Source organism: Octopus sinensis, linkage group LG17 (assembly GCF_006345805.1).
Source record: "Octopus sinensis linkage group LG17, ASM634580v1, whole genome shotgun sequence".
NCBI classification, from domain to species: Eukaryota; Metazoa; Mollusca; class Cephalopoda; order Octopoda; family Octopodidae; genus Octopus; species Octopus sinensis.
The window spans coordinates 8401729-8416966 of NC_043013.1; the positions used below are offsets into that span (position 1 = coordinate 8401729).

At 33.6% G+C, this 15238-nt stretch overlaps 1 protein-coding gene across 12 annotated transcripts in view; it reads left to right on the plus strand.

The window, feature by feature from the left end:
• LOC115220974 (diacylglycerol kinase beta) overlaps nt 1-15238 on the plus strand; it is a 522104-nt gene that overhangs the window by 468809 nt on the left and 38057 nt on the right. For 10 of the 12 annotated variants that reach the window (XM_036510316.1, XM_036510321.1, XM_036510323.1 and 7 more), the window contains one exon: nt 6072-6134. The exons of the other annotated variants lie outside the window; for them this stretch is intronic. In XM_036510316.1, the coding sequence (XP_036366209.1) occupies nt 6072-6134 (63 nt within the window). The remainder of the gene's footprint in view (nt 1-6071; nt 6135-15238) is intronic. 12 annotated transcript variants of the gene reach the window in all.

Consider the following 15238-nt stretch of genomic DNA (forward strand, 5'->3'; position numbering starts at 1 on the left):
TTTGCAAGCTTCTTCATGTGAATTTGTGTATTGAAACAAATTTCATTGTATCTTGGGAGAGTTAAAGATTCTCGATGTGAATTTGTGTATTGAAACAAATCTTGCTGTGTCTTGGGAGAGTCAAAGATTCTTGATGTGAATTTGTGTATTGAAACAAATTTTGCTATGTCTTAGGAGAGTCAGAGATTCTTGATGTGAATTTGTGTGTTGAAACAAATTTTGCTGTGTCTTGGGAGAGTCACTTTCACCCTTACCACCTCTTCCAAAGGAATCTATAAACACACATGCAGACATCCATACATACAAACATAAGGCCAATATGCAGACAGACGAAAACAGATCCTGGAGCAAGTTAGGGAGTCACAGGTCATTGAAAAGGTTGCGAACAGCAATGAAAGAACTTTGAGGGATAAACAAACAACCAAGTGATTGTTTAATCAACATGTTAAACAACTGATCAATTAGTTAGTTGGCTAGATATTTAAGCAATTAACTAACAATAAAGAAGTGGAATTGATCCTGTGTGAGTGTTATTATTGGTATAATGACCTTCCCAAGACACAACAAAAAAAAAATGTAAATATAAGAGTACCAAAATGAATGATTAAAGAAAGAAAGAAAGAAAGGAAGAAAGAAAGGAAGGAAGGAAGAGTGAATGAAGAAGCAAGCTTTTGGTGTTATGAAAGCATCTGACTGAATCAATAATTTATAAAGTGGAAGTTACTAGACAGTTGAGCTATGGAATTGGTGTAATATGGAATGGATTGGAATGGAATATATTCCAACCAAACAATGGAATAATGTTTTCTCTTTCCCAGCATTAAAGATGCTGGTTTGAAAGTACATTTTTCTCTCTCTCTCTCTCTCTCCCTCCATCCCTCTCTCTATCTGTCTATCTATCTATCTATCTATCTATCTATTGATCAATCCGTCTATCTTTCTATCTATCTCCCTTTTAGGATACAACAACCTCCACTTTCTCTCCCTGAAAGCACCTCTGACAGCATGCATCTTTTTCTCTCCCTCCCCCTCTCCCCTCTCCCTCCCTTCCCTCCCTCCCCTCTCTCCCCCTCCTATCTATCTCTCTGTTCTCCAGTATACATTATTGTGTCACTTCTACAATGCATTTCTCTCTCTCTCTCTCTCCCTCTCTCTCTCTCTCCCTCTCTCTCTCTCTCTCTCCTAGTGTGCATCTTTTTCTCCTAAATATGCATTGCTCTATCTCTCACTTTCTCTCTTTCTCCAAGTAAGTCCCTCACCCTTTCTACCTCCCAGTATGCATATAGCTCTCTCTCTATCTCTCTTTCACTCACACACCCACACACACACGCACACGCACATGCACACACACACACACACACACACACACACACACACACCACACACACACACACCTTTTTGTTTGCAGAATCACAAACAGATATTAAACTACACTTAACGAACAAATACACACACACCAAGGCATGCATATACACACACACACACATTTATATACAGTCATATGAATAATCATACATACACACATATGACCCCTAAGTCAGAAAACATGGCCTATATTAGTATATTTAGAAAGAGAACATAATGAATAAATATTTTTGCTGAAGGGTCCCATTCAGAATTTGCTGAGCAAACCTGTAATCAAATGCATTCCTGCCATGACCATCTTGTTTGTTCCTTTGAGCATTACATATCTAGGAATACATCATTCAGTGTAAGCTACCTTTCCAAGATTCTATGGTGTCTAATCTGAGGGAAGTGTTGCTGTTATTTCCAGCAGATTGTTTGACAATGTTGAAATTGCCTCATTTGTTCAGGCCAAGACCATCTCATTCCGTTTGAGCATTGCTTATCTTGGAATACATCATCCAATGTATGCTTCCTTTTTCATGATGCTACAGTATGTAATTTGGGGTAGGTGTTGCTGCTATTTCTAGCAGATTGATTGACCATGTAGAAACCCACTCGTGTTCTGGCCAAAACTGTTCTGTTCTTTTGAGTCAATGTATGCTTCCTTTTTCATGATGTTACAGATAGAAATAAGGTGTTGCTGCTATTTCTGGTGGATTGGTTGACCATGTAGAAGCTCCCTTATTTTCTTGCTAGTAATAAATATGTATATATTCCATGAATTGGCACCATAAGCCTAATTGGTCGTCTGACATTACATGATCAATGCTATCTTTCGTGGCTGCCTTAATTGGATACACACATAATCAGTAACTTCCACAAGCTGTCGTCAGTCATGTCTGGCCACCAGAATGGCTACATGGTGAAGAGGTTTGCTTCACGACCATGACCACGTGAGAGTCCAGATTTGGCTGCACGTCATGGCATTTTTTTCTGTGAGAGTTTTCTTTCGTAGCCTCGGATTGGCTAATATCTAACAAGAGCAATGTGGTAGACAGAAAAAAAGAAATCTTTTGGCAATTGACTATCATCATTATCACCATCATCATCATCATAATCATCATCATAATCATCATCACCATCATCATCATCATCATCATAATCATCATCATCATCATCATCATCATCATCATCATCATCATCATCATCGTCATTGTCCTTATCATTTAACATCAGTTCCATGTATGGTTCAACAAGATCCCATGAGCCAAAGGACTGTATCAAGCCCTGATGTCTGCTTGGTCTGCTCTAGTATCTCTTTCGACATAGTTGTTTGGGTGGTAGTTCTTCCTAATACCAACCACTTAACAAAGTGCACTGGCTGCTTTGTGTTCTTTTATTTATTTATTTTTTTTTTTTTGGCACCAGCTTCAGTAAGGTCACCAGATAATCCACTAGATAATCCTTGATCGAGGCGGGGTGCCGTACTGAGGGAGGTGGTTTTGTGCCGAGTGTGGCGAGAGGTTAAAGAAAATGAGATGACAAAAAAACAAACAAGTATGTTACGAAGTTCCATTGGCTTATAGCTGTTTCTGCTATAAGATGCAGTGGGCTCATAGTTGAGTACCTGTGTAACACTTCGTAGCTTCATCAGAGCCTATTTTGGCACTCAACTATAATATCATGAGATAATCATTTATTCCTTTGTCATCTCATTCTCTTATTAACCCTCTTTGCTCTACTAACACTTCATTCTGAAACATGTATATTGAGTTCTACACTAAGTTATCGTTAGTCTTGCAATACCTAAGCAAAATATTCTTTGTAAGCCTAGTACTTACTCTATTGGTCATTCATGACCAAATGGTGTCTTTTTTCTTTTTTCTTTTTGCTGTTGTTATGGTGATAAGCTGGCAGAATCTTTAGCCAGTTGGATCAAAAAGCTTTGCAGTATTTCTTCTAGCTTTATGTTCTGAGTTCAAATTCAGCTGAGGTCAATTTATCTTTCATCCTTTTTTTTTTTTGTGGTCAATAAAATAAGTACTGATTGAATACTGGAGTCAGTATAATTGACTTGCCCCCTCCCTCAAATTTCAGGGCTTGTGCCTATATTAAGAAAAAATTATTATTATTGTTATTGCTATTGTTGTTGTTGTTGTTATGGTCATCTTATGGTCAACTAAACCCCAGCCACCCCTAAAAGCACTGGAAAGTTCTGGCCTTGTTCTAAGAATTAGAAAGAATTATTATTATTGTCATTATTATTATTATTATTATTATTATTATTATTATTATTATTATTATTATTATTTAAGGTGATGAGCTGGCAGAATCGTTAGCATGCCGGGCGAAATGCTTAGCGGTATTTCGTCTGCCATCACGTTCTGAGTTCAAATTCTGCTGAGGTCGACTTAGCCTTTCATTCGGGGTCGATTTAATAAGTACCAGTTATGCACTGGGGTCAATGTAATCGACTTAATCCCTTTGTCTGTCCTTGATTGTCCCATCTATGTTTAGCCCCCTATGGGCAACAAAGAATATATATATATATATTATTATTATTATTATTTTTATCATTATTATCATTATTATCATTATTATTATTATTATTGTCATCATTATAATTATCATTATTTCATATATGCGCAACAGATTAGCCTGTTGAAAAATAATAGCAAATTATTATTATTATTATTTATTATTATTATTATTATTATTATTATTATTATTATTATTATTACTATTTGTTCATTACATTTCAGTTATAATGATTATTCATTTTGGTGAAGTTATTAAAATTTCAAAGTCCTATGAAAAATGTCTATTGGTTTGTAGTGGCAGCAGTGGTGGCGCTACTGGTGCTGGTGGCCAGGCACTAAGTGAAAGTAAACTGTATATCATGATGCAGCCATGATAGTTAAAGATGTGTACTTTAACGTTTCTGTTTTTGAAAGTTCATCATGTGCTTTTCCACAGTAGTTCTTTGAATTTCAATGAGGAAAGCTTATTTATTTGATTCAAATTGGTTACAGACTTTGTGTGTGTGTGTGATGGTTGAAGATAGAGATTAAGAGGTAAAGAATAGAAAAAAAGAGAAAGATTATATAGACATGCGTTCACAGGTGTGTTTAGACATAAATGTACATTCGTATATGCATTCGCACATATTAAAACTCACATAAACATGTATGTGTATGTAAATATATATATATAATATATATATATATATATATATATATAATATATATATATATATATATATATATATATATATACATATATATATACACACACACACACATGTGTGCACACAATTACATCGAACTATACATTGTATCATTGCATGGAAAAATATACGTGTATCCACAACACATGCAAACATAACATATAATTAAATGCATTTGCATACTGGAGCCTATTTACGAATACTAAAATCCATTTATGCAAATATAAACATATACCTATACATACATATATACATACATATATACATATATATATATATATATATATATATATATATATATATATATATAATATTATATATATATATAATATTATATATATTATATATATACATATATATATATATACATATATATATATATATATATATATATATATATAATATATATATATATATATTATATATTATATATATATATATATATATGTATGTTATATGTATGTATATTGTATGTATATATTATATATATATTCACATTAGCACAAATATACATATATACATGCATGAACATTCATAAGCTCAGACACTCAAATACACATGACCAACATAAGTTTACTGAAACACACATGTATCCATACACATGCAATCTCGTACATACATACAATACATGCATATGTAAAATAATATATATATATATACAGATATATATATATATTATATAATATATATATATATATATATATATATAAAATTAAGGGTAGAAATTGATATAAGTCAATTAAAACCAGTGGTCTAGCACATTAAAAAAAAAAAAATAAAAAAAAAAAAATATCTAGCATGTTGACTGTCCACCTTTTCGTGTTCAGTCCTTAATTGGTATATATATATAATATATATATATATATATATACAGATATATGTATTTATACATACATATATGTATTTATATGTATACATGTATATGTATATCTTTACACATATATTTGCACATATAATTGTGTATATATATTCACATACACACACACAAACACACACACACATGCACACTCACATGCTTGTATATAAATACATATAAATACATATGCAGACTTATTGGAGAAGCAATAAGATTATTCCTGTTCATGCAGCAAAATTGAAAAGTAGATTTACCCCCAAAAAATTTTTTTTAAATAAATAAATAAAATAAAAAGAACGATAAAAAACTATAATAATAATAATAATGTTATTTGCTATAAATGTATATATTATTTTATTGGATTTAGTTTTACATTATTTATTTATCTTTCATTATAAACATGTATGTGTATGCACATATATACATATCATATATATATATATGTATATATATATATATATATATATATAATATATATATACATATATATATACATATATATATATATATATATATATATATATAATATATATCTTATATATACATATGTTATATATATGTGTGTGTGTATACATAACTTTTAGCATTTTACATTATAATAAAAGCATGATATAACATTGCTGTGAATTCCTATTTTGGAAGGCTGTTCATTATTATGAGGTCATTCAGGATATGTACAACGAACAGCGATGTAGATGCCCCATGGTAAAGCCAAACACTTTTCTTCTTTTCTACGCTCTTCTTCTTCTTCATCTTCTCCTTCTTCTTACCACTATTCCATAGAACCACTACTCAAAACTTACCTCTATTTTATCTGCATTCCCTAACAGTGCTTAATTTTTTTTATAATTTTGTTTTTTTATTTTTATAAAATTCTAATACTTTTGTTTCCTTGGGTTTCCCTTTCTTCTTTTCACTTTTCTTCACTAATTAAACTTAATCGCTCTTCATTTTCTAGAAATGTTTTGTAAAACTTTCTCAGTGGTGGTTTGACTGTTGCTAGGCAATATTTGTTAGTCAGTAAAGCCGTGAGCTGGCAGAATCGTTAGCATGCTGAACAAAATGCTTAGCGGTATTTCATCTGCCGCTACGTTCTGAGTTCAAATTCCGCTGAGATCAACCTTACCATTCATCCTTTCAGAGTCAATAAATTGAGTACCGGTTGAGTACTGTGGTCAATGAAATTGACTAGCCCCCACCCCCAAATTTCAGACCTTGTGTCTATAAAGCAGTGAGCAGGTAGAATTGTTAGCATGCTGGGCGAAATGCTTAGCGGTATTTCGTCTGCCGCTACGTTCTGAGTTCAAATTCTGCCAAGGTCGACTTTGCCTTTCATCCTTTCAGGGTTGATAAATTAAGTACCAGTTACACACTGGGGTCGATGTAATTGACTTAATCCGTTTGTCTGTCCTTGTTTGTCCCCACTATGTTTAGCCCCTTGTGGGCAGTAGAGAAATAGGTATTTCATCTGCTGCTACATTCTGAGTTCAAATTCCGCTGAGGTCGACTTTGCCTTTCATCCTTTCGGGGTCAATAAATTGAGTACCTGTTGAGTACTGTGGTCAATGAAATTGACTAGCCCCCACCCCCAAATTTCAGGCCCTGTGTCTATAAAGCAGTGAGCTGGCAGAATCGTTTGCATGCTGGACAAAATGCTTAGCAGCATTTCATGTGCCTTAACGTCCTGAGTTCAAGTATTGTCATGGTTGACTTTGCCTTTCACCCTTTCAGGGTTCGATAAAATAAGTAACAACTGAGCATTAGAGTTGATATAACCAACTCATGACCACCCGACCCCTAATTGCTGGCCATGTGCCAAAATATGAAACCAATATCATTGAAGGTGGCAAACTGGCAGAATCTTTAGCACACCAGGCAAACTGCATAATGGCATGTCATCCATCTTTACGTTCTGAGTTCAAATCCCGCCAAGGTCGACTTTGCATTTCATCCTTTCAGGATCGACAAAATATGTACCAATTGAGCACGGTGGGGTCGGTGGTGGTGGTGGTGATGGTGGGTCGATGTAATCGACTTACCCCTCCCCTTCAATTGCTGGCCTTGTGCTAAAATTTGAAACCAACAGTTGTTAGTCAATATTTTGTTAGAAGACGTAGGAGTCAGGACTTTTAGTAGATCTTAAATCAATGTTAGTTAATGTCATTGAAAGTGTTATTGTCATATTTACCCCACGGCTAATCTGTTGGACAGTTTTCTATGGAGAGAAACACTATTTCTTTTTCTCTCCTTACCGATAAATTTTGAGCAAGACTTGTCATGCTACAAATTTAAAGCTTTATTTCAATTTTGTTTAATTTTTGTTGGTGCAGGCATGGCTGTGTGGTTAAGAAGCTTGCTTTGCAACCACATGGTTCCAGGTTCTGTCCCACAGTGTGGCACCTTAAGCAAGTGTCTTCTATTATAGCCCTTGACTGGCCAATGCTTTGTGAGTGAATTTGGTTAACAGAAACTGTGTGGATATGGATGTGAGTGTGTGTGTCTGTGTGTATGTCTATGTCTGTATGTATATATTTGTATGTATATATATATGTGTGTGTGTGTGTATATATATATATATATGTATGTATGTATGCGTATCTATTTATCCCCACCATCACCTCTTAATAAGCAGTATTGGTTTGTTTATGGCCTCGTAACTTAACAGTTTAGCAAAATAGACTGATAGAGTAAGTACCAAAAGATTTATTTCAATTTTATTTCAATTCTAAAAGAAAAAAACTTAGTATTTTTTTTTTTTTACTTGAACAATAGAAATATTTTATTCTCATACTGATTTCTAAACAAGTTCACCAATTATTGTTGAAATATCTCTAAAAATCTCAACAGATCACAATATTCTTTAAATATAATTACAATGTACTTGTTTATTGTTGAAAAGAAATATATATTTTCTGAGGTGTCTTTGAGAAAATTACCATGATATTTATTCCATTGTAAATAGTTTAGGTCAACATGACTTTGCTTTGGAGTGTCTGATACAGAATCTTTGTGGCAATTTATGGACTTAGCTGACCAACCTTCTTCACCCCAATCCCCTACAACAGCTAAGACTCTCAGCTTAATTTAAATTTTGATTACATGTTCAAACCTGTTATTAGTTTGTATCAGTTTTAATGTATGCAAAAATACCTGGCAATAAATTATAGGGCATGTCACCAAACCCCTTTAGTATGAGTTGGAAAATACAAAATAGTTGATTCATACATTAAAATGTAACAGAACCTGAAATTTACTATGTTATGTATGAACAAGTCTGTCATTGAGTGATGTTTTTTGAGCAGAATAATATCATCATCATCATCATTGTTTAACGTCCGCTTTCCATGCTAGCATGGGTTGGACAATTTGACTGAGGACTGGTGAACCAGATGGCTGCACCAGGCTCCAATCTTGATCTGGCAGAGTTTCTACAGCCGGATGCCCTTCTTAATGCCAACCACTCTGAGAGTGTAGTTAGTGCTTTTTACGTGCCACCAGCACAGGGGCCAGTCAGGCAGTATTGGCAATGTCCTTGCTCGAATGTGTTTTCACGTGCCACCGGCACAAGTGCCAATAAGGTGACGCTAGTAACGATCATGCTCGAATGGTGCCTTTTACGTACCACAGGCACAGAAGCCAGTTAGCTGCTCTGGCAACAATCACACTCGGATGGTGCTCTGAGTTGTTATATAACACCAGAAGGACTATTTCCTAAATAAATTTTCAAATTTATTGTACAAGATAGATCACTCCATTATAAAGAGTAAAAACCCCCATTGGTCATGAATGATCATGGGATTGCACCTAGAAAGTTCTCCTCCCAGACACAAGTCCAGGCATGATTGTTTATGGAAGACCAGCAGTCGTCCATGCATACCGGCCTCTCCTCTCCATGCCACTGATGTTGTCCAAGGGAAAGGCAAAGGCTGATACAGCTTCGCACCAGTAACATCGCAACTCATTTCTACAACTGAGTGAACTGGAGCTACGTGAAATAGAGTGCCTTGCTCAAGAACACAACACAGAGCCCAGTCCGGAAACTGAAGTCATTACATCATGATCGTGAGCCCAACGCTCTAACCACTTAAGCCTTAAACTTACCTTCTCGAGTCATGCTGACTCATAATAATAACAAGAGCATTCAGAGAGCACAAACCTCCACCAAGGCAACACTAACGTCCTCTCAACGATTAACCAGAGATAATTTTTAAAATGAGAATATCTGAAATAAACTCAACTGCTCTCACAAATGAGAATACTAAAAATGAAGCCGACAGCTCTCAACAATTAAGTAAAAAAATAGGGCAAATAATTCAGAATCCTTGTCTGGTACTGGATCAATACCGAAATCTAATAAGCTTATGCCAGTCATGAGGCCAAACATCCCTGAAAGTTTCATCAGAATCCATCCAGCAGTTCTTGAGATATCTTGTCCATGGACAAACAAACAAACAAAACTGAAAACAATACCTCCGCCTTTGCTAAGGCAGAGATAATAATAATGAAATTATTGTGTATTGTGCTCAGGTGCACTACAACTCACCAAAGGTGCATGTACAGTATATAGAATTATGTACAAAAGTCAGGAAAGTGAACAGTGTATGAGTCATGATATACATGTGAGCATGCATATGGAGTGGAGGGGGGCGGATATCAGGTGTAGTGTTGGCAGGTTTCAGGAAGCATATGTCTCAGCAGCTAACAGCTGATGCAGGTAGTTTGTTCCACGCTTCAGCAACTCTGAGTTTGAGAAAAAGTTTCCGAAAGTCATGGGAGCTGTGCTGTTTTCTAGGCTGGTTTCTAGGTTTTCATGGCGTATAAACTCCTCACCTGGATGGGATGCCAGTCCATCACAGGATTACTCACTTTTGCCAGCTGAGTGAACTGGAGCAACGTGAAATGTAGTGTTTTGCTCAAGAACACAATACGTCACCCGATCCAGGAATCGAAACCACTATCTTATGATCATGAGTCCAACACCCTAACCACCAAGCCACTCATCAACACAACAATATTAGCACTCCATGTCTCCCCTTCACAGTAAACTAACATATTTCATTCATGTACTTTTACTGAATGGATTCTTGCCAAATCTGACCATCACCAGTCTCCTTGGTTATTAGAGAATATGTGTTACATTATAACAATTTAGTTGTGAAGAGAAAACACAATACTGTCCTATAACGGATATGATAAACTGGATAGTATAACAATCATTAAGTAGAAAGCCTATCTAACCACATAGCACTACATAGCAACTAAAACGGTATTAAATAAAGACCAAGTAATCATGAATTGGCAAGGTGTGATTACACAAGTTTTATTTTCTTTTTTTCAAAGATTTTTTTATTTTATTTTTGAGAATGACTCAGTATATTTGTTATTAAGCACAGTCATCAGATATTTATGAACGACAAGATATCTCTGCTGTAAAGCTGAGCTATCAGCAACACTACAATATAAAATGAAGTGTTTTTATAGGTTGATATAGAAGAGGCGAGTTGTCTGGCTGTTTCAAGCTGTTCTGAAATTTCTTTAGTAAAAAAAGATTAGATTCGTCATCAACATTTAATGCCAACCATTACCTGTTTCCAAGCAAAGTAATATTTTCATACAGCCAGACATGCATTTTTCTTTTCTTTCTTGTAAGACTGGAAACAAACATTTCTTGTGTATGATGGTGATACTTGTTCACAATCATCACATGATGTCAGGACAATGCAGCATACAAAGACACACATGAATTCATTTATATATATATATATATATAATATATATATATATGTATATGTATATATATATATATATATATATATGTATATATATATATATATATATAGATATATATATATATATATATATATATATATATGTATATATATATATATGTATATACATATATATATGTATATATATATATATATATATATATATATATATATAATATATATATATATATATTATTATATATATATTTTATTTGTTTCAGTCATTTGACTGCAAGGGTTTTAGTGAAACAAATCGACCCCCAGGGCTTATTTATTAAGCCTAGCACTTATTCTATCAGTCTTTTTGCTGTACCGCTAAGTTGCAGGGTTGTAGGCACACCAGTGTTGGTTGTCAAGCAGTGATTGGGGTACAAATACAAACACACAGATATGCGCAGATAGATACACACACACACACACACACAAACATATATATATATTTATATATATATATATATATATATATATATATGATGGGCTTCTTACAGTTTCTGTCTACCAAATCCACTCACAAGGCCATTCAAGACCTCTAATTATAATTTATTCACTGTTTTTAAGAGATCCATTAGACTGTCCCCTGTTGCCCATACTTTTACAAAGAGAGGTTTCACTGATTAAATTCATGTGCTGAGGTTATGGGTTCAAATTTCATCACAGACATACAATTGTTAAAGTGGGAAGAGGTACTTATTCTATTGGTCTCTTTTGCCGAACTGCTAAGTTATGGGAACGTAAACACACTAGCATTGGTTGTCAAACGATGTTGGGGGGACAAACACAGACACACAAACATATACACACACACATACATACATACATATATACATATATACAACGAGGCCATAGTAGAAGACACTTATCCAAGGTGCCACGCAGTGGAACTGAACCTGGAACCATGTGGTTCATAAACAAGCAACTTACCACACAGAAATTCTGCTGTATGTTCAATTTGTAAATCCAAAGTTCATCCACCAAAAGATTTAGTTTAATTTAATATCACAGACTCTAGTAGAAACCACAAAAAAATTACAGAAATTCCTCGCCATATCGCGGTTCATCTATTGCGGTTTATTATTTAAGCTTATACCGATTCCTCTGTGGTGTCGTTTTGCATTTATAATAAAATAAATATATACAAATTATAAAAATAATTTTTAAGATCTACAGTACTAAAGGCAGTGCTCTAGCATGGCCACAGTCAAATGGCTGAAACAAATAAAAGAATACAATACTGTTTCTACTTTGCGGATTTTCACCTATTACGTGGGGTTTGGAAAAATAACACCCACGATAGTCAAGGGATTACTGTATACATTTTTAATTTTAATCAGCTTACACACATTTCAGATATAAAGGTATTACATAATTCCATGATATATTAATCCTGCATGCTAATCAATCCACATTTGATCAAACTAGGGTTTTACACTGAAGAGGCTTTGAGAAGGATATGGTTGTGTTATTTTTTTTTAATCTCTATGAAACTCTATAAAACTCTACATGATCAAACGCGGATTGATTTAAATGCAGGATTAATATATCACAAAATTACGTAATATCTTTATATTTAAAACACACATAAGATGAATCAAAATGTATGATTCTCCATTCATCTGTGTTTTCTTTGTATACATACATACATGTGTGTGTGTGTGTGTGTTTGTCCCTTCCACTCCTTGACAACAGGTGGTTGTTTGCTTATGGCCTCAATACTTAGAGACTCAGCAAAAGAGACCAATAGAATAAGTAATGAGACTTCAAAACTAAGTACAAGGGCCAATTTGTTTGGCTAAATCTGTTAAGGAAATGCTCCATCATGGCCACAGTCCACTGACTGGAATATGTAAATGGTAAAAGAAATATAGTTACATAGATTATTTTGTGTGAGTCTGTGTATTTATATGGTGTATCTTGAATAGTCATTATTTTTTATAAAGTATTTTCGGTGAGACTGTATCATTATATAGTGTTTTGAGTGAGTCTGTATTGTTATATATTTCAAGTGAGTCTGTAGAGTTATATATTTCAAGTGAGTCTGTATGGTTATATATTTCAAGTTAGTTTGTATATTTATATAGAGTATTTTCAATGAATATAGTTACATAGTGTATGTTGAGCAAGTCAGTACATTTACATAGTTTGCTTTTGGGCTGTACATCTCAATCGAAGCCATGACAATGAAAAGGGCCTTAGCAGTAGAATCAAACAGAACGTTATAGTTTCTTGGTGCTTTACATAGTGGACTGAATTTTGAGATTGTACATAAATGAATAAACTCCACTATATGTATTGAATGGGTTTCCTTTTGTTTGTAAATCCGAAGGCATGTTTGTGTGTATGCACACCCACACACATACCAGAATGCACACACAAATTCAGATTTATAAACAAAAACGAAAAAAGCACTAAATCTATGTAGTAGAATTTATTCACTTATGCAAAACTATCACTACTGAAATACAACAGACCCAGACATGTGACAAGGATATATATATATATATATATATTTTGTGTTTAACAAGTGGCATCGCAAAACACAAGTCCTTCAGTGGGAACATTCTGTTGCATTTTTCAGTTGCATAACTAATACATGTGTATATGTATGTATGTATGTATGTATGTATGTATGTATGTATGTATGTATGTATGTATGTATGTATCTGTTATGCTTATATATATGTAAAATGTACATGTATATGTTATTTCCAAGATACATTTCAAGAATGCTCTAGGAAGCATCATCAGTGAAGTCCCTAAGGTCTTAGGGTGTCTTGGGCCTGTCAGCTGCCAACTACCTTACTCCAATCATATGTATATTTATATATATATATTATATATATATATATAATATATATATATATATATACACACACATATACACACATACATATGTGTATATGCATATACATACATGCATGTGTATGTGTGTATGTACATATACATCCATTTGAATTAAATTAAAATGTTATTTTCAAACTTTTTCATTTCAACTAATAATCGGTGAATATTCATTTCACTTTACTCAAAATAACAATTCAGCTTCTCAGTTTTTTTATACATTTATAAAGGAACATCGTACATACTTATATACTTATATATATTATTGATATTATTATTATTATTATTACTGGAACATTTCTATAAACTTTTGCTTCAACTAATTCATTTACAATTAATTTTTTTTCCTCCCGTTTTCGCTTAAAATATTTAACAATCTTAACAATATTCTAGCCTAAAAGCTCAGACATTATCTGTTTAAAGCTTCTGCTCTCATCAACTTCAAACATAAAATTTTTACAGAGGCTTTTGTGTGTCTGTATAAATAAAATAACGTTGGTGCAGTTTTTATGGTTGGGGTATTCAGCTTCACTGACAGCTAAATTTATTAACATTTTAAAGCGTTAAATAAGTTTTTGTTTTCCTCTGTGTTTATGTATGTATTTTTTTTGTTGTTATTTTTATGTATTTGTATTTGTTTATAAGCACAGGTGCAAAAATGTCCGAGTGGTAAAAAGGCTTATTTTACAACAATGAAGTTTTCAGTTCAGTCTGACAGCGTGGCTGCTTGGGGCAAACTTATAACCCTGGGCTGACCATTGCCTTGTGAGTGAATTTCATGAATAGAGATTGTTTGGAAGCCTGTCATGTATATAAATATATATATAGTACACACATACACAGACACACACACACACACACACACACACACATCATATACATCAATGATGTTCTTCTTTTGTGTTTTTTCATGGTTTCTTTTGATTCTCTGTTTGTGTTTAGTGATTATCCAGTATTTGGGGATGTCAGAAGCATTGATATGTAAATGTTGAACAATGAGAATGAGTGCTCAATACCGCATTGGTGGATAAAGTTTCTTTATTTGTGTATTAAGGCAACCATAGGTTTCTTGTTAAGAAAATATCTTAACAATTTTTCAAGCCATTTATATGGAGATGCACACCATTCCTCCATGTGATTAACTTGAAAAATAATGGAGAAAAACACCATTCCTCTCTGTGATTGGCTTGAAAAATTATTAAG